Below are 19055 nucleotides of genomic sequence, written 5' to 3' on the forward strand. Positions count from 1 at the left end.
CACCCTCTATCCTCCTATCAGATTGTGCTCTTGCCTCGGATGAAGGAATTGCCTGGGCTGAGATCTCTGGACCCTGGGGCCACAGGGCACTTACAGTAGCTCTGCAGGGCAGGCTGCAAAGAGGCAGCAAGGACTGGCCTCTCCAGCACCATGCCTGAGGTTTGTGTCTGCCTTGTCTGCAGCATCTCAGCCCTGCTCCATCGGGGTGGCCTTGGTGAGTGTGTGCCCCTGGCTTGAGGGGGCTGCAAGATCGGGGTTTCAGGAAGATGAACTGTGAGGTTCATCTTGCTCTTTCTCCTGTCAGCATGTGAGTGCCATCCCCAGGGGGCACTGAGTACTGAGTGTGCCTTGCTTGGTGGGCAGTACCCTTGCCATCCTAATATCATTGGTTGTACCTGTGACCACTGCATATCTGGAACATATGGCTTCGGGCCCACTGTTTGCAGTGGTAAGCCTTCAGGGCCAGTGAATATGGGTATGGGGTCTGGAACCAACCATATCCTTTCTCTACATGACTTGATTGCCCGGTCATTCCCCAGAGTGCCACTGCCATGCTGAGGTGCCACCAGAACCATTTGTGACCCTGTGAGTGGGCAGTGCACATGCCAGGCCAGGCTTTGGTGGTTGCCGCTGTGACCACTGCCTCTCTGGCTGGTGGGGCTTCCCATGCTGCCAGCCTGTGCCTGCAATGGGCATGCTGAGTTGTGCCACCCACTTACAGGCGTCTTTCAGGCTTGCCGTGGATCCATCATAGGCCGACACTGTGAGAGGTGAGCACTGTCACTGATGGGTTGGGTAGGAATTATGATGAGTGGGTCAGGCCCCATTCCTTGTGCTACTGCCCACAGGTGCCTGGATGGCTACTATGGAGACCCTACCCTGGGCTCGGGCCAGCAGTGCTGACCTTGCCCCTGTCCTGGGCTCCCTGGCTCTGGCCTCTATCATGGGATTTCCTGTCATGTGGACAGTGCAAATGGATGTGTCCTCTGTTTCTGTGCACCTGGCTATGCAAGTGAGGGATGTTTGGCAAGGGCAAGCCCACGGCCCTGCTCATTTGTTCACAATTTCAGCGGGTCCATGAGGCAAATCTTTGTCAGCGCCACCTGTATGTTGAGCTGCAGGCTGGGTACCTCTCCTGGAGGAGTTGCTGTTCAAGGATAGGAGGGCCAAATGGAGGGGAGCTATAGGCATGGAATCTGTAAGCCATGAAGGTGGGCTGTAATGTAGCTTCTGTGTTCTCTCTGTGTTCTCTCTCTTGGCTCAACCTTGGACTTTCTGGTTGGGTGTATGGGACCTAAAGGCCACAAGGATACAGGAAGATACCTGAGACAACCCATGCATATCTCAATCCTTTAGAGGCATCCACTGTGACTGCTGTTCCTCTGGCTACTTTGGGCACTCTTGGCCAGAGGGAGTCCCTGGGAGGAATCCATGCCAACCCTGTCAGTGCAACAATAATATCGATCCCTGTGATCCTGCTGCCTGTGACCCCCACAGTGGGCACTACCACCGCTGTTTGTACCACAGCCATGGTCCTAGCTGTGCCCACTGCAGGCCTGGCTTCCATGGCACTACCCTGTGTCCAGGGCGCTGCTGGCATGGGTGTGTGATGAGGATGGGTGGAAACATGCCAAGGTGGGTGGATGGGTTCTTCCTCAGTCCCTGCCTCTTCCCAGGCTGCAGCTGTGACCCACAGGGTACTGTTTCTGCACAGTGCCCATCTCAGGCTGAAGCCTGCTTCTGCACCCAGGTCAATGGGCTGTGGTCTTGCTGTCCCCAGACACTGGGGTGGGACTGTAGCCACTGTGCCCCCATCTTCTGGAACCTTGGGGGACCCCAGGGCTGTGAGCCCTGCAATTGCCATGCCCAACACACTGTGCAGCCAGCATGTCACCCAGCAAGTGAGGCCATGTTGCACATAGCTTGTGGCAGTGGCCAGGTGTGAGTGAAGGTGTGTGTGCCTATGACAGGATGTTACTTGTGGCTGGTGTGAATGTTCATGTGACCAGCAGCACTGGTGTGTGTGGCTGCAAACAGGTGTGTGAGTCTCTGTGTTTGTGTTACATAAACTATAAGGTAGGGGCAGAATTTGGGGTAGAGCAAACATGAGACTGCATGTGCCTGACCCTGCACGCAGCTGTGTGCTAGTATGTGGGTGACCCACCGTGAATGGGTCCCAACAAGTGGAGTGAACATGGTGGGGGTTTGGGGGGGCGCCGAGGAGACACAGGTGAAGGGTGAGGATTGAGAGCTAGTACAGGCAAAGGGGGATTACCACTGTGAGGAAGAGTTTCCAGGAGGAGAATGGTCAGCGACTGAATGAAATGAGGCCTGAAGCATGCATTCTTGTGTCCTTGGTGAAGAGATGGTGGGAATCAGGGTGAAGGAGGCATCGGGGTGAGGGAATGGAGACAGTGGGGTGTTTGGGTCAGGACACAGAGGAGGCAAGGACAGCAGATCAGGACTTGAGAATCAGAGGGTCTGTGGGAGGTGGCAATGTGGGAAGGTGGGGGCTGGCCAAGGAGGTCAAGCCAGGAGAAGCAGGAAGGGAGGAGCCTTTAGCCAAGCACAGGTGTGGGTGTTGCCCGGGGCAGGAGCAGGGCAAGGAGAAGACTGTGTTTGGTGTGCATACGCTGCCTTTGAGCACTCATATCCTTCTCCCTGGCCCAGAAGAGGCTCTGTGTTCCTGCTGATTGGCCCATGCTCTTTTCCTTCAGGTCACAGGTTAGTGCACCTGCCAGGAAGGATTTGGGGGCCACACGTGCTCCAGGTGTCAGGATGGGTATTGGGGTGACCCAGAGCAGGAATGCAGAGGTGAGAGGGCCACTCACAGATCCACACCATCTGGGGTGAGGTTGCCCTGAAGAGGCCCAGTGTGGAGTAGCAGGGGAACAGTGGGGCTTTCCCCAAGGAAGAGCACAGCATGTTTATTGGTGTTTTCCCCAAAACTCAAAGAAATGCTCATGAAAATAGCTGTTGGCAAGGCCAGGTGGAATATGCACATAGCACACATCAGGTGGCTTTTTTCTGAATCCATCTTCCTGACCCACCCCTACCTACCAGCTGCAGCAAATCTAGGCCACAGCAAGCTCCACAGGAATCGGGGCTTGGAAGTCATGGCATCGTGCAAGGGGGCCCTGGGGTATGGCCACCCTAGCCCATGTGCAAGCAACTGCGCAGATCCTCTAGCATTTCTTCTTAGGTACCTGTATGCTTGTTGTGTGTCTGTTCACAGCTGAGGGAAAGGGCAGGTGGGCATCTGAGACGTCTGCTATCATCTGCTATGATAGTCCTTCCAGAATAAGGAATACTCCTAAAGGTTGACCAGGGGTCGGGTGGGAGCACTAGTATGCTAGTAAATATTTAACAATTAGCTGGAGGTCAGAGGGAACTGATTTGTAGTGTTTGCAGGTTTCCATGGTGTAAGGAAATCCACCATGGCTAATTTTAGTCTGCCTATCATTTACCAGCTGATTCACAAAATTCCTGAAAATTTAACACTTGGCTCTTGTTAGCCCCCACCACACCATGTAGTCATGTGAGAGGTTAGGGTCAGGGTTTGTTGGGTCAGAGATCAGAGTTCACATCTGAGATTCCTACCCCCATCCCCATTCCCACAGATGAAGGTGCAGATGCTGTGAGTGTGGAGCTGGTGGCATGGTGTAGGCTGGTGGTGCCGCTCCTCCAGAGTGGGGCAGTGGGCATTGCTCTTCTGCTGGGTCAGATCCAGGGGGACCTCCCTGCACCAGACACCATAAGCCAGGAGCTGCCCAGATCTGAAGGTGTCCTGCATCAGGCACAGCAGACCAGGTGAAGGGCCAGGAGGCTGGAGGCAGAGGTCAGAGGGTGGGGAGGAAAAGAATGCACAACTGATCATCTGATCATCTGCACCCTTCAGGGAGGGGACAGCTAGGGCCAAGGACCAAGCACTGGATGTTCATGAGGTACTGGCTGAGGTGGGAAGTCACGCAAGGGCTGCAGAGCGAAGGCTGCAGGCAGCACAACAGACATCCTGAGGCCTGGAGGCCAGTGTACAGGAGGTCACACCCCACTCATACCCTTGTTCAGTGGCTGCTATTATCCCTATTTTTGCCCTGAGATCCTTGAGCCTTTGTGATACCATAGCACTACTAAATACACAGACCATGAAAGCACCCTACTTAGTTGCTACCTTGCTATGACCTCCTTGTGATCCTCTGACTTGGTGGCAGGGCACCTGGCCTGGGTGATACTAACAGTGGAAGTGACCCCAGTCCTGGGGCATCTGTCCAGTGCAGCTGTGGCTTTCAGGACCCATTTAGCCCTGAGTCAGTGGCAGGCCCGGGAGGCAGAAGAGCAAGCAGTACATGTAATGGGTGTGGCAGGGGACCTGAACAGGGTGAGATGGGTACATTGGACATTGAGAGGTGGGATTTAGGCTGGGACTGAGCTATGCTGGGCTGAGGCAGGGTCTCAGTTCTAAAATCCCCTACCCTGTCCTCCTGAAAGGAATCTTGGATAGCAATGTGCCTGAGACAGTAGGATCTAGGTGGGGTGGATTTTCAGGACAAGTCCTGCTCTAGGAGTTGCAGGTGGCCCAATTAGGCATGGCAGAGCTGCAGAAGGGCACAAATAGCCTGGTGGTCACAGTGCAGGACACAGGAGAGCAGACACAGCAGGCACAAGCTGAATGAAGCCCAAGACCTGTTGACGTGGGTGCAGAACAGCGGGAGCTGGTTAGAAGGTACGTGGACGGGCCATGTCGGGGTGGATATGGAGTGGGATAAGTGTCAGAGTCAGAATAGGGATGGTGTGGAAGGGTTAGGGTTGAGGTCAAAGTTCAGAACGGGGGTCAAATGTTAATTCAGGTTAGAGCTCATTTAGGGGTTGGGGTTAGAGTTAAGGTCATGACAGAGTTGAGCACCAGAATCAGAGATTAGGGCCAAAGGTGAGATCCTGGCTCACATGACCTGATCCTCAGGGTAGGAGCACCACCTGGTGCAGAATGAGCAGATACTGGGCAAAAAGGTGGCCGTCCTGTGGGCCCCGGAGCAGTGGGCAGCAGAGCTGCTCAAGCACATGCAGCCATGGGCAAATGTGAATGCCACCTGCTGACTGCAGTCTATAGATAGTCTGGTCTAGTAAGATAGACCAGATCTGGGACTACCTGAGTGACTCAAAGTGACCCCAGATTGACTCAAGAATCCCTTCACCTTGAAAGACCAAGGACTTCACCAAATCCCTTCGTTGAGCCTGAGTAATCCCTCATGCATCCCCATGATACCCTCCAGTGACCCTCTGTCCTTGAGAAACGAGAGATCATGTAAACCCCAACAGAGGCCATCTAGTGCCTTTGATCCTGATAAATCCTTTTCTGAGTGATCTAAAACTCTGAGTCACTTCTGATATCCCTGAGCCCCTCAGGTTGACTATGTGAGCCCCAGAGTAACTGGAGACCCTGCTACCAGTAATTGGAGAAACTCCTAGAGACCCTGTAAGTCCAGTAGATTGTCCCCTGCTTAGACTCTCCCTGAGAAGCCTGTTGATCCCCCTGAAAAATCCCCAGCTTTCGTCCCAGTCCCATAGCTCTGGGTACTCTCTACCTGGCCCCAGACAAAGTGAGTGGGGCACAGCTTTGGCAGCTCAGAGCCACTGGGGCCTGGCCCTACAGACCTGTGGAGTCCTCCTCCCGCCTGTGGTCCCTGGGGCCTGGGTGGGGCACTTGCTAGCTGCTCGCATTCCAAGCCCGGGCTCTGGCCTCTCGGCAGGCCAGAAGGCATGGAATGGATGAATGGCCATAAGATCTGGATTCACTCTCTGCCTCTGTCATCTGCTGCCCAATACCCATTTTCACACTGAAAACCTGAGACAGCACTTTTTGTGCCTACTTGCCATAGTGACTAATGGAGGTGGATACACCTGGAGCCATGATTTGGGCAGGGGATGGCTTTTCTCCACTTCTCCTACCCCCCATCTTGTCCTGTCGATTGGGCCAGGCCAACACAAATTTTCCACATCCATAAATGAGGAGCTTGATGTGTCTGTGTGCTCTCTCATCTCCCCACTGATGCTGGAGCCCAGGGACTGAACAGCTTAGTTGATGGTGACTTCCACAGCACTTACAACACTGGGGACAAAGGCTGTGTTCTGTGGGCCGTTTGAAGTCTCAAGATCAGACTGCTTTCCTTTGCTCATGCCAGATCCCTTACTTGGTGCGCCCCTTAACTGTGGTAGCCTAAAGCCAAACCCCCTTCCCCTTGTTCTGCACAGGTCTGGGCAAGGGAGCACAATATAGATTTGCGAGTGAGCTGGCCTGTGTCTGGTTTCTAGAGTCAGGGTTGTATCTGGAGAGGTGGGAGGAGAATCTCTGCATGGTATGTACTCCTGCCCAAGATCCACTCCATGCTTTCCTTCTTGCCGTGCTTCTCAACTTTGCTCAAAGTCGCAGGACTCAGCTAGTGGAGGGACCGCTGCTGGCTGGAGGATTGAGTGGGAAATCAACCCCGGACTTACTCCGGCTGGGTCTGCATGGAACCCCAAAGGGGGGTGGGGGGGAGGTGGGCACGGGCTCCAGACTCTTATCCCCCCCCCATCTGTATTTCCTTCCTCTTCAGGATGGAGCGGGCCCCAGGGGAACGAGGGAGGGACCTGCGGGGACAGCCTGGGCCCTGGGAGCTTCATGTGGGCCTACTGTTGAGTGGTGAGAGGGCCTGGTGAAGGCCTGGGGTTTGTGGGGTGTGATGGTGGGTCCTGGGGGAGCCAGCCCTGGGGCTACTGGGTGGGAGCACGGCAAAACTGGATGACCCACTGTTCCCAGTGCTGGCCACTGCCCTGGCCCAGGCCCTGGCCCCGGATATGCCAGGCTGTTCGAGGGGAAGCTGCTACCCTGCCACAGGTGACTTGCTAGTGGGCCGTGCTGACAGACTGACTGCCTCATCCACCTGTGGCTTACATGGCCCCCAACCTTACTGCATCGTTAGTCACCTACAGGTGCGGCTGGGTGGGATGGGGGTATTCAGGGATGGGGGGGGGGGAGGGTTCTGGCCCTGCCTGTGGCACTGACCCTGACCTTGACTCTGACCCAACCTAGGATGAGAAGAAGTGCTTCCTGTGTGACTCCCGGCGCCCTTTCTCTGCCAGAGACAACCCAAACAGCCATCGCATCCAGAATGTAGTTACCAGCTTTGCACCACAGCGCCGGGCAGCCTGGTGGCAGTCAGAGAATGGTGAGGCCGTGGATGAGGCATGGGGTGTGAGCAGGGTTGCCCACCAGTAGTCTCAAGTCCCTGACCTCCGACTCCTGCCCCAGGTGTCCCCGTGGTCACCATCCAGCTGGACTTGGAGGCTGAGTTTCATTTCACGCACCTCATTATGACCTTCAAGGTGCCCGCATGTCTGGGAGCCTGCTTGAATCATCCTGCTTGGCTCCCCGTTGCCCCTGAACAGAGTCGCAGCTCCTTGGCCCAGCCTTACTGAGCTCTTATGCTGTGTTTGACTGCATGGGAGGCTTCTTCATCTCCCACACCTTCTGTTGCCTTCTGCCTTCAGGACTTTCCCCATGCTGCCCCAATGTGAGGCTGGATCAGGCGCTGCCTCCCTGGGCCCCATGATCCCTGAGCCTTCCTCCTAGAAGTGGCTACCCTCCCTGATTATTGCTTGGCTTCCAGTGGTCACCCACACCTGTCCATGAGCTGCTTAAGGGCAAGCCCTAGCTGGGCAGGGCTCTTGATGGGCCTGGGGTGGACTTGAGTCCTGATGCTTACTGATCATCCATGCCCCCCACCCAGACGTTTCGTCCTGCTGCCATGCTAGTGGAACGCTCAGCTGACTTTGGACGCACCTGGCATGTGTACCGATATTTTTCCTATGACTGTGGGGCTGACTTTCCAGGAGTCCCACTGGCCCCACCACGACACTGGGATGACATAGTCTGTGAGTCCCGCTACTCAGAGATTGAGCCATCCACTGAAGGCGAGGTGAGGACTGAGATCTGACATCGGGCAGGATGAGGGGGGATGATGGGCCTGAGTCAGAGTCCAGTGTTTCTAATGGCTCCATGTCCCTCCAGGTCATCTATCGGGTGCTGGATCCTGCCATCCCTATCCCAGACCCCTATAGCCCACGGATCCAGAGTGAGTGTTCCTCCCTTTGAGCCTGGCACAGTCCCAGCGTCCGGCTGGTGACTATTTGGGGCCTCAGTAGCTATTTTGGGTACTTCATAGGGCAGGTGCCAAGTCCAATTTAGCTCATATAACAGTAGACAGGAGGTCTCACAAGGTGACCTTGGCAGCTGCAGCCCCTGAGTGGGCATGGGGCAACAAGAGCCTGCCTGGCCAGCTGGCTCCTGATCCTTTCCCCCCACTTAGACCTGCTGAAGATCACCAACCTACGGGTGAACCTGACACGGCTACATACGCTGGGAGACAACCTGCTTGACCCACGGCGGGAGATCCGTGAGAAATACTATTATGCCCTTTACGAGCTGGTTGTTCGAGGCAACTGCTTCTGTTATGGACACGCCTCACAGTGTGCACCTGCCCCAGGAGCACCAGCCCATGCTGAGGGCATGGTGAGGGGCTTCAGCTAGCTGGAATGGGGCTGGGGGCAGGGACAGGTCTGGCTAGACAGTGCTGACCACTTGCCTGCCCACCTCCTAGGTTCATGGGGCCTGCGTCTGCAAACACAACACTCGAGGCCTCAACTGTGAACAGTGTCAGGATTTCTATCATGACTTGCCCTGGCGTCCAGCTGAGGATGGCCACAGTCATGCCTGCAGGAGTGAGTGACATCCTGGCCCCTATAGCCCCAGAACACTGTGACCTGGCTGTGCCCTGGGTTGAACTTAGAAGGGGTTGGTCAAGTGCCTAACACTCAGGTTATATCTGGAGGGTATCCAGGCCTTGATGCCTCTGGGGACTCTCATAACTCTCCTCCATAATCTGCTCTGGGCAGGGGCCCAGTATGATGCTGAAACTGTAAAGTACCTGAGCCCCCACCCACAAATTCTGGCCAGTGGCAGGTACCTGCCATGTCACTGGGACCCCTACACCCCTTAGCCTCAGGATGTAGTCCCTCAATTGGCCTTTGTCCTGCCTTTCCCTCTCCCAAGAGTGTGAGTGCCATGGGCATGCACACAGCTGCCACTTTGATATGGCCATATACCTGGCATCTGGCAACGTGAGTGGAGGCGTGTGTGATGGATGTCAGCACAATACAGCTGGGCGCCACTGTGAGCTCTGCCGACCCTTCTTCTACCGTGATCCAAGCAAGGACCTGCGGGACCCAGCTATGTGTCGCTGTGAGGCTGGGGTTGGGGATGGGAAAGCTGAGTCTGGGGTAGGAAGTAGGAAGCCAGACTGTTGTCCAGGTTGTAGGGATTTGGGGTGGGGGTGGGGGCATAGGGTGGACCCAGGCTGGAAGTCTAGGCTGGGGGAGGCTTGGGAGATGCATGGTGCTGGACTAGTTGGGATTAGGGTGACCTTGCACCTCTTTTTGCCCTCAGCCTGTGATTGTGACCCCATGGGTTCCCAAGATGGTGGTCGCTGCGATCCCCATGATGATCCTGCTCTGGGGCTGGTTTCGGGCCAGTGTCGCTGCAAAGAACATGTGGTGGGCTCTCGCTGCCAGCAATGTCGTGATGGCTTCTTTGGACTTAGTGCCAGTGACCCTGCAGGCTGCCGGCGTATGTGTATCTTGCCCTAATACCTGTACTGATGTTAACCCTTGACTTCTTACTTTTGACCCAACTCAACACCAGTACTGCCACAGCTCTCCAGAGTGTGATGGGTCTCTTTCCCTGCAGGGTGCCAGTGTGATGCACGAGGCACAGTGCCTGGGACCACCTCTTGTGACCCCAACAGTGGAACCTGTTTCTGCAAGCGTCTAGTGACTGGACGTGGCTGCAACCACTGCCTGGTGCGACTGGAGGGGGCTAGTGTTAATGGGGTCCTGTACTTATCCTCAGAGTATAGGGCTAAGGGGTGGTGGGTGCTAAGAGCTTAGGGTCCATTCTTGGCTGAGAGGCCTCAGGTTGGAGAGGCGAAGGTTGGGAGCCATGGTCTAGGGACTGTTTTCACCGAGGGGTAGTAGATTCCCTGATGGGTGGTGAGGGGGGTCTGTTTCTAGCCCCCCAGCAACTTCCTCTCCCCTAGCCTGGCCACTGGGGCCTGAGCCATGACCTGCTTGGCTGTCGTCCTTGTGATTGCGACGTGGGCGGTGCCTTGGATCCCCAGTGAGTGCTGTATCAGGAGTCCCAGGAGGGGTGGGAAAAGAACCTGGGCAGGATAAGGGGTCCTTCTTGAGTAACCGTGGGCTTTCCAGGTGCAGTGAGGCCACAGGTCAGTGCCGCTGTCGCCAGCACATGGTGGGGCGACGCTGTGAGCAGGTGCAGCCTGGCTACTTCCGGCCTTTCCTTGATCACCTAACTTGGGAGGCTGAGGATACCCGAGGACAGGTAGGGGGCAACGTTGGAGGGCAGGGCTTGAGTTGGAGAGGTGGAGTTATGTACCTGCTTCCACCTCCAGCACCACATTGGCACAGACAGTGTGCCATTGTCTGGGGAGGGTGTCTAACCTTGGACAGGGCCTCAGCTGAAGAGCTGGGGTTTGAGGACAGGTTGTAGCAGAAGAGATGGTGTCTTACCTGAGCACCCACCCTGAGCTGCATCCCTCCTAGGTGCTTGATGTGGTGGAGCGCTTGGTGACTTCCAGTGGGACTCCATCCTGGACCGGCCGGGGCTTTGTTAGGCTGCAGGAGGGTCAGGCACTGGAGTTTCTGGTGGGCTCTGTGCCGAGAGCCATGGACTATGACCTGCTGTTGCGCTTGGAACCTCAGGTCAGACCCTGTGAAACATGACCCAGAGCTGAACTTCTAGGTGTAGTAGCATTTCCTTCATCATCCCATCCTTCCAGGTCCCCAAGCAATGGGCAGAGATGGAAGTGACCGTGCAGCGCCCAGGGCCTGTGTCTGCCCACAGCCTATGTGGGCATGTGCTGCCCAAGGATGACCACATCCCAGGGACTCTGCAACCAGAAACCAGGTGAGGGTACTAATGGTAGCATCTATAATGCTGGAGAGTTGGGGGCCTGCCCTAATTCCCTGAAGGGCACTTGTGGGATGCCACTGCTCATTCATCTGCCCTTGCTTCAAGTGCCTCCTCCTGAGTTCTGTTTGCCAGGTGCTGTTAGGCATGGCATAGGTCAGAAGAAGGAAGTAGAACAAGGCCTGCTCTCTTAGGGGTCTAAGTTCCAGAGGCCTGGGGCAAGAATTAATGGGAAACTAGTGTCACTATAGGTAATGCCCATCATAGAGGGGGTTGGGTGGAGATGTAAGTGTGGGGATGGGGAAGGGAGGGCATCAAAGCATTCTGAGCAGGGATGTGACTGGGCTGATTATTGTTTTATTACATTTTGGGTAGTATTTGTTTCATGTATCTTTTTTTCATCACTTTATTTTTTAACTTTTTGTTTGTTATGTAAATATTCAAACAATACACAGAAGTTGAGAGAGCAGCGTACAATGGGCCACACCCATCATAGACGTTTTACCAACTGTGATTTGTGTTTAACAAAGATCCCTCTACTTGCTGAGTGGAAAATAGACTTAAAGGGACCAAGGTGGAAGCTGGAAGATCTGCTGCAGGCTATTGAATTAGCTGAGTGACAGAGGTTTAGCCATTGATGGGGCAAGATGATGAAGTTTCCAGAGGATTCTAGCGGCAGAGCTGATGACTTAGACATGTAGAAAAGGGAGAGAAAGTGGAAAGATGACTCTAGCATTTTGGGTTTGTTCATCTGGGGGAGGATTGGGCTCTCTATCTGAGATAGAGACATAGTTCTGAAGTACTTAGGCATATGGAGGAGAAGGCCAGTGGGTGGTTGGATTTCTGTGTCTGGAATTTCTGGGAGGCCTCAAGGTGGAGATATTAATTTGGGACTTGTCACCAAAGAGATAGGTCTAAGTGAAATGACCAGAGAAAGGAAGGAGGACCAGAACCAAGCTTTGGGGTGTTAGACGTCAGTAGAAAAGGAGGATCTGGGGGAGAAAATCAGGAGTGTGGATAAGTTTCCAGAAGGGGACAGAAGAGTGTCTCAGGAAAGAGGATGCACTGCTTTTATAACATGCTACTGAATGCTGGAGCAGACAGGAATAGAGAAGAGGCTTCTGGGTTTGGCTGCATGGAGGTCAATGGTGAGCTTGGTATATAGGCTGTCTCCATGGCATGTTGGCATAAAAACCCCATTGGAGTGGGAGGCTAGAGTGGAGCCAATGAACACAGTCCAGTTTTAGGAATTTGTTAGGCAGGAAAGCAAAGATAACAGCTAAGGGAGACTCAGGGATTGAAGGAAGATGTTTTCAAGGGGGATAAAAGAACCCTAGCATGGGGGGTGGTGCACCTGGTGGCTCAGTTGGTTAAGCGTCTGCCTTCAGCTCAGGTCATGGTCTCACGGTTCTGGGATCGTGTTGTGTTGGGCTCCCTGTTCATTGGGAAGTCTGCTTCTCGTTCTCCCTCTGCCCCTCCTCCTGCTTGTGCTTTCTTACACTCATGCATACTCTCTCTCACTCAAGTAAATAAGTAAAATCTTAAAAACAAAACAAAACAAAAAAACGGGCAGCCCAGGTGGCTCAGTGGTTTAGCGCCGCCTTCAGCCCAGGGCCTGATCCTGGAGGCCCAGGATCGAGCCACGTCAGGCTCCCTGCACAGAGCCTGCTTCTCCTTCTGCCTGTGTCTCTGCCTCTCTCTCTCTCTCTCTGTGTGTGTGTGTGTGTGTGTGTGTCTCTCATGAGTAAATAAATAAAATCTTGAAAAAAAAAAAAAAAAAAGAATCCTAGCATGGGGTTGCAGGCTGATGAGAATGACCTAGGAAAGGCAGGGCCAGGTGGCTGAGGGAGAATGATATAGTCTCAGTGAAAAGGAGCAGAGGTTGGAGGTCAAAGTTGGAGGAAGTGTGAGGAAGCTGTTGAAGAAAAATTGGCAAGTATTTTGCCAGGGAAATGCTGTGTGGTTGCAAGGTTGTAGAGCATGTTTCAAGAGATTGGTCTGCACAGGTATAGGATTCCAGTGAGGCATGTTTGTGGGAATCTCCTGTATAGGAGCACTTGGGTGGCTCAGTGGTTGAATGTCTGCCTTCGGCTTGGGTCATGATCTCGGGGTTCTGGGATGGAGTTCTACATTGGGTTCCCTGCAGGGGCCTGCTGCTCCCTCTGCCTGTGTCTCTGCCTCTCTCTGTGTGTCTCTCATGAATAAATAAATAAAATCTTAAAAAAAAGGGGGTATCTCCTGTATAGATTTTCTGTCAGGCTGTCCAAGTGTCTGTTGGCATGACCCAGTCCTAGTGTCTCTCTTGGCCAATGATTTAGTTGTTGGTGTGCGGGGTGGGGAGGCCTAGGATGGTGGGTACAGTGACCCTGGGTAAACCCCATATCTGTCTTTATCTACCCCCAGGTATATGGTGTTTCCCAGACCTGTCTGTCTTGAGCCTGGCATCTCCTACAAGCTGCTTCTGAAGTTGGTGCGAACAGGGGGAAGTGCCCAGACCGAGGCTCCCTACTCTGGACCCAGTCTGCTCATTGACTCGGTGAACAGTCCCTCTCCCGACACTGACACTGTGGATCCCTGGGTGGATGGGATCTGCAGTGGTGGCTGGACAGGAGGGGCCTGTGACAGAAGAGGCAGGCCCATGGTGGTGTTAAGTGCTCTGGTAGTGCCAATATGGTCCTGGCTCTAAATCTCCCTCTTCCTTGCTCATCTCTTCAGCTGGTGCTGCTTCCCCGTGTCCTGGTGCTAGAGATGTTTAGTGGGGGTGATGCTGCTGCCCTGGAGCGCCGTGCCACCTTTGAACGCTACCGTTGCCATGAGGAGGGTCTGGTGCCTAGCAAGACCCTTCCCTCTGAGGCCTGCGCCCCCCTCCTTATCAGTCTGTCCACCCTCCTCTACAGTGGTGCCTTGCGTGAGTGTCTGTGTTTTGTGGGTTGGTGGGGCAGAGGTGTGGGGCCCCAGCCTGACTTGGCCCTACCCACCTGCCCCACAGCCTGTCAGTGTGACCCCCAGGGCTCACTGAGTTCTGAGTGCAATCCTCATGGCGGTCAGTGCGTGTGTAAACCTGCAGTGGTGGGGCGCCGCTGTGATCACTGTGCCCCTGGCTTCTACGGCTTTGGTCCCACAGGCTGTCAAGGTACTTGCCTGCCTTTTTTCCCTCTTACTTTCTCTCCCCCCACTACTGTTTTCTTTCCAACTCTGCTTCTCCCTTTCTCTAACTCTGCGTTAGACCCCAAACTCCCAGCACTGTAACACTGGAAGTTCTCTTCCATTCCGTGACTTTCCTACCCTAACCCCATCTAGATTCCCTCAAACCCCCCTCCCTGGTTCAGCCTCTGCCTTGCCCTCAGCCTGCCAGTGTAGCCCTGAGGGGGCACTCAGTGGCCTATGTGAAGAGACCAGTGGGCAATGCCCCTGCCGAACTGGTGCCTTTGGGCTTCGCTGCGATCGCTGCCAGCGTGGCCAGTGGGGATTCCCTAGCTGCCAGCCATGTGTCTGCAATGGGCATGCCGACGAATGTGATACCCACACAGGCGCTTGCCTGGGCTGCCGTGATCACACAGGGGGTGAGCACTGTGAAAGGTGAGCCTGGAGCAGCAAGGAGTGGGTTGGTGGGTTTGAAGGCTGCTCAGGGATCACATATTTCTTCCTGTCCTTCCCTGAAGGTGCATTGCTGGCTTCCATGGGGACCCAAGGCTACCATATGGGGGTCAGTGCCGGCCCTGTCCCTGCCCTGAAGGCCCTGGGAGCCAGCGGCACTTTGCTACTTCTTGCCATCGGGATGGGTACTCCCAGCAGATCATGTGCCACTGTAGGGCAGGGTACACAGGTGAGTAGATAGATAAGTTGCAGGCATGGGATCAGGGTGGGGCAGCTGAACTGAACATTCATGCCTTCCCCAACTGTGGGCAGGGCTACGGTGTGAAGCTTGTGCCCCTGGACACTTTGGGGACCCATCGAGGCCAGATGGCCAGTGCCAACCGTGTGAGTGCAATGGGAACATTGACCCTATGGACCCTGATGCCTGTGATCCCCGCACGGGGCAGTGCCTGCGCTGCTTATACCACACGGAGGGGCCACACTGTGCCCACTGCAAGCCTGGCTTCTATGGGCAGGCTGCCCGACAGAGCTGTCACCGTGAGTGTGGGAGAGTATGGGGAGGGGAGGGCTGTGGTAGGGCTCTGCTGCTCGGACCCCCCTTGATTAATGTGCTTGACTGGCACAGGCTGTACCTGCAACTTGCTGGGAACAGATCCCCAGCAGTGCCCGTCCATTGATCGCTGCAACTGTGACCCAAGCAGTGGGCAGTGCCCATGCCTCCCCAATGTCCAGGGCCCTACCTGTGACCGCTGTGCCCCCAACTTCTGGAACCTTACTAGTGGCCATGGCTGCCAGCCCTGTACCTGTCATCCAAGCCGAGCCAGAGGCCCCACCTGCAATGAGGTATAGGACCCCCCGCTGTGGATCCCTGGGTGGATGGGGTCATCTGTCTGTCTTGAGTCTCAAGAACTTAGCTTCTGATTGAAGCTTTGAAATCTGCCGTGTTCCCACTCTAGTTCACAGGGCAGTGCCACTGCCGTGCTGGCTTTGGTGGGCGAACCTGTTCTGAATGCCAGGAGCTCCACTGGGGAGACCCTGGGTTGCAGTGTCGTGGTGAGAGTCCTAACAGGGCCAGAGTGGGTGGGGGACTTCCCAGGATGCCCCCGCTGGCACCCTAACTCTGTGATCTGCCCTTTCCTACAGCCTGTGATTGTGACCCTCATGGAATAGACACACCTCAGTGTCACCGTTCTACAGGTCACTGCAGCTGCCGCCCAGGAGTGTCTGGCGTGCGCTGTGACCAGTGTGCTCGTGGCTTTTCCGGGGTCTTTCCTGCCTGCCACCCATGTCACACATGCTTCGGGGACTGGGACCGTGTGGTACAGGATTTGGCTGCCCGTACACGGCGCCTGGAGCAGCGGGTGCAGGATTTACAACAGACTGGTGTGCTGGGTGCTTTTGAGAGCAGCTTCTGGCGCATCCAGGAGAAGCTGGGGACTGTGCAGGGGATCGTGGGTGCCCGCAACACCTCAGCTGCCTCCACTGCACAGCTCGTGGAGGCCACAGAGGAGCTGCGGTGCGGAAGGGTCTAAGGATACATGGAGGGATGGGGCAGAGACCCAATGGACCAGGGCTGAAGCTTCTCTAAACACCACTCCTCACTGGCACAGGCGTGAAATTGGAGAGGCCACTGAGCACCTGACCCAGCTGGAAGCAGAACTGACAGATGTGCAGGATGAGAACTTCAATGCCAACCATGCACTTAGCAGTCTGGAGCGAGATGGGCTTGCGCTTAATCTCACGCTGAGGCAGCTGGACCAGCATCTGGACCTGCTCAAGCATTCAAATTTCCTGGGTGAGCTTTCAGCCAACTAGGCAGGTGGACCAGGGTTGAATGATCTTTTTTTCTTCTTAGAGAGTGTGAGTGGGGAGGGGTAGAAGGAGAGGGAGACAGAATCTTAAGCAGGTTCCAAGTCTAGGGCGGAGCCCAACATAGGGCTTGATCTCAGTGACCCTCAGATCATGACCTAAGCCAAAATCATGAGTTGGATGCTTATCCCAGGCACCCCAGATTTGGTGATCTTTTGCTGACTGCCAGCCTCTGCCCAATATAGGTGCCTATGACAGCATCCGCCACGCCCACAGTCTCTCTGCAGAGGCAGAACATCGTGCCAACACATCAGCTTTGACAGTGCCTAGCCCTGTGAGCAACTCAGCAGATACTCGGCACCGTACAGAGGTGCTAATGAGTGCCCAGAGGGAGGACTTCAACCGCAAACATAAGGCCAACCAGCAGGCACTAGGCAAACTCTCTGCCCGTACCCACTCCCTGAGCCTGACAGCCATAAATGAACTGGTAAGGCACAAGTGTAGGGTGGGACATGTAGGTGTGGCTGTTCTTTCCACAGGGCCCTGACTTGTTCTGTGCCTGGCAGGTGTGTGGACCCCCAGGGGATGCACCCTGTGCTACAAGCCCTTGCGGGGGTGCTGGCTGTCTGGATGAGGATGGGCAGCCCCGCTGTGGGGGCCTCGGCTGTAATGGGGCAGTAGCCATGGCGGACCTGGCACTGGGTCGGGCCCGGCACACACAGGCAGAGTTGCAGCGGGCACTGGCAGAAGGTGGAGGCATCCTCAGCCAGGTGGCTGAGACCCGTCGGCAAGCAGGCGAGGCACAGCAACGGGCCCAGGCAGCCCTGGACAAAGCTAATGCTTCCAGAGGACAGGTGGAGAAGGCCAACCAAGAACTTCGGGAACTTATCCAGAGTGTGAAGGACTTCCTCAGCCGTGAGCCTCCCGTGTGGCCCAGGCCATGTGGTTGTTTCACTTGTGTCTGTGTTCATACTTATTCCCTGGGTTTATACTTGGGTCAGGGCCTGCACTGGATCTATGTTTATAACCCCACGTCTAGTTCCTAAACCCTTGCCTATATGTGGTCCTCAAGTCCATGACCCCCAAGTCTGTGCCCACTTACAGTTCTTGTAGTTACATCACTATGCCTATTAGCAAACTCATATTCCATGTGTGGTCTCACACCCCAAGATTGTGTCTGATGCCCATGCTGGAGAATCTGTGTCCCTAAGCCCTTGCCTGTGTCTCCATAGAGGAGGGGGCTGATCCCGATAGCATTGAGATGGTGGCCACAAGAGTGCTAGAGCTCTCCATCCCAGCATCACCTGAGCAGATACAGCACCTGGCAGGTGCAATTGCAGAGAGAGTCCGGAGCCTGGCAGATGTGGACACAATCCTGGCGCGTACAGTGGGAGATGTGCGTCGGGCAGAGCAGCTACTACAAGATGCACGGCGGGCAAGGTCTGACCATGACCCTGGCCCCTATCCTTGACACCTGGTCCTGATACTTATAGGCCCTGATTCGCTCTCTTCCTCAGGAGCCGGGCTGAGGGTGAGAAGCAGAAGGCAGAAACAGTACAGGCAGCACTGGAGGAAGCCCAGAGGGCACAGGGTGCTGCTCAGGGTGCCATCCAGGGGGCAGTAGTTGACACACAGGACACAGAGCGGACCCTGCACCAGGTGTGGTCTCTCTGGGACATCAGTGGGGCAAGATTATGGGCATGCACCCATAGACCTGTTTAACCCTGGGTCCACCCGTGACAGGTGCAGGCGAAGATGGCAGGTGCAGAGCAGGCACTGAGTTCTGCAGGTGAGCGGGCTCAAGAATTGGATGGTCTCCTGGAGGCTCTGAAATTGAAACGAGCAGGGAATAGCCTGGCAGCCTCTAGTGCTGAAGAAACAGCAGGCAGTGCCCAGGGTCGTGCCCGGGAGGCTGAGCAGGTGGGTAGAGCCAGAGCCAGCTGGTGAGGGTTGGGGTAGAGGCTGGGCCTCCACTGGGCCACCACGCTAACTCTGCCCTCTATATTCCCAGCTGCTGCAGGGCCCACTAGGCGACCAGTACCAGACAGTGAAGGCCTTGGCTGAGCGCAAGGCCCAGGGTGTGCTGGCTGCACAGGTGCGGGCAGAACAACTTCGGGATGAAGCTCGTGGCTTGTTGCAGGCTGCGCAGGACAAGCTGCAACGACTGCAAGGTGAGGATTGGAGTGGGTGGATGCCAGAGGTGTGGGACTGTGGGAGTAGGACCTTTCAGCTGAGACCTGCCTGTCCTAGAGCTGGAAGGCACCTATGAGGAGAACGAGCGGGCACTGGAAGGCAAAGCAGCCCAATTGGATGGGCTGGAGGCCAGGATGCGTAGTGTGCTTCAAGCCATCAACTTGCAGGTCCAGATCTACAACACCTGCCAGTGACTCTTGCAGGATTCCTACCCCAGCCCCCAGCCCCGCCGCACCCCCGTTACTGCCTCTGCATGGAAAAGTTCCCACCCTGACTAGGCCTTCAATAAACTGCTGTGAATCCCCACCGCGTTGTCTGGACTCTGATTTGGAGAGGGCGTTGTCTCTGGGCGGAATCTCAGGATACCACCAGCAGGGCCAGGGCGAGGCCAAGCCACCGGAGTCCCGCCTCCTCCGTTCGGGCCCGCCCCGGAGCT

The 19055-nt window shown here is 55.5% G+C and overlaps 1 protein-coding gene across 8 annotated transcripts in view; it reads left to right on the forward strand.

Moving 5' to 3' along the window:
* LAMB2 (laminin subunit beta 2) overlaps window positions 1-18925 on the forward strand; it is a 31063-nt gene extending 12138 nt beyond the window's left edge. For 4 of the 8 annotated variants that reach the window (XM_038566468.1, XM_038566463.1, XM_038566466.1 and 1 more), the window contains 32 exons: window positions 6594-6679; window positions 6797-6969; window positions 7070-7205; window positions 7289-7362; window positions 7767-7955; window positions 8048-8111; window positions 8346-8548; window positions 8637-8757; window positions 9089-9277; window positions 9482-9661; window positions 9782-9894; window positions 10131-10210; window positions 10300-10432; window positions 10654-10812; window positions 10890-11017; window positions 13424-13556; window positions 13736-13928; window positions 14010-14153; window positions 14350-14599; window positions 14683-14846; window positions 14930-15154; window positions 15243-15460; window positions 15574-15670; window positions 15761-16133; window positions 16228-16412; window positions 16672-16913; window positions 16993-17341; window positions 17659-17866; window positions 17944-18085; window positions 18170-18346; window positions 18438-18597; window positions 18677-18925. In XM_038566468.1, the coding sequence (XP_038422396.1) occupies window positions 6594-6679; window positions 6797-6969; window positions 7070-7205; window positions 7289-7362; window positions 7767-7955; window positions 8048-8111; window positions 8346-8548; window positions 8637-8757; window positions 9089-9277; window positions 9482-9661; window positions 9782-9894; window positions 10131-10210; window positions 10300-10432; window positions 10654-10812; window positions 10890-11017; window positions 13424-13556; window positions 13736-13928; window positions 14010-14153; window positions 14350-14599; window positions 14683-14846; window positions 14930-15154; window positions 15243-15460; window positions 15574-15670; window positions 15761-16133; window positions 16228-16412; window positions 16672-16913; window positions 16993-17341; window positions 17659-17866; window positions 17944-18085; window positions 18170-18346; window positions 18438-18597; window positions 18677-18813 (5425 nt within the window). In that variant the 3' untranslated portion in view covers window positions 18814-18925. Of the gene's footprint in view, window positions 1-6351; window positions 6502-6593; window positions 6680-6796; window positions 6970-7067; window positions 7206-7288; window positions 7363-7766; window positions 7956-8047; window positions 8112-8345; window positions 8549-8636; window positions 8758-9088; window positions 9278-9481; window positions 9662-9781; window positions 9895-10130; window positions 10211-10299; window positions 10433-10653; window positions 10813-10889; window positions 11018-13423; window positions 13557-13735; window positions 13929-14009; window positions 14154-14349; window positions 14600-14682; window positions 14847-14929; window positions 15155-15242; window positions 15461-15573; window positions 15671-15760; window positions 16134-16227; window positions 16413-16671; window positions 16914-16992; window positions 17342-17658; window positions 17867-17943; window positions 18086-18169; window positions 18347-18437; window positions 18598-18676 lie in introns of those variants that run through there. The other 4 variants (XM_038566467.1, XM_038566465.1, XM_038566469.1 and 1 more) reach the window with 4 other exon arrangements.
* The last annotated feature ends 130 nt before the right edge of the window (window positions 18926-19055 follow it).

Source organism: Canis lupus, chromosome 20 (assembly GCF_011100685.1).
Source record: "Canis lupus familiaris isolate Mischka breed German Shepherd chromosome 20, alternate assembly UU_Cfam_GSD_1.0, whole genome shotgun sequence".
Taxonomy (NCBI): Eukaryota; Metazoa; Chordata; class Mammalia; order Carnivora; family Canidae; genus Canis; species Canis lupus.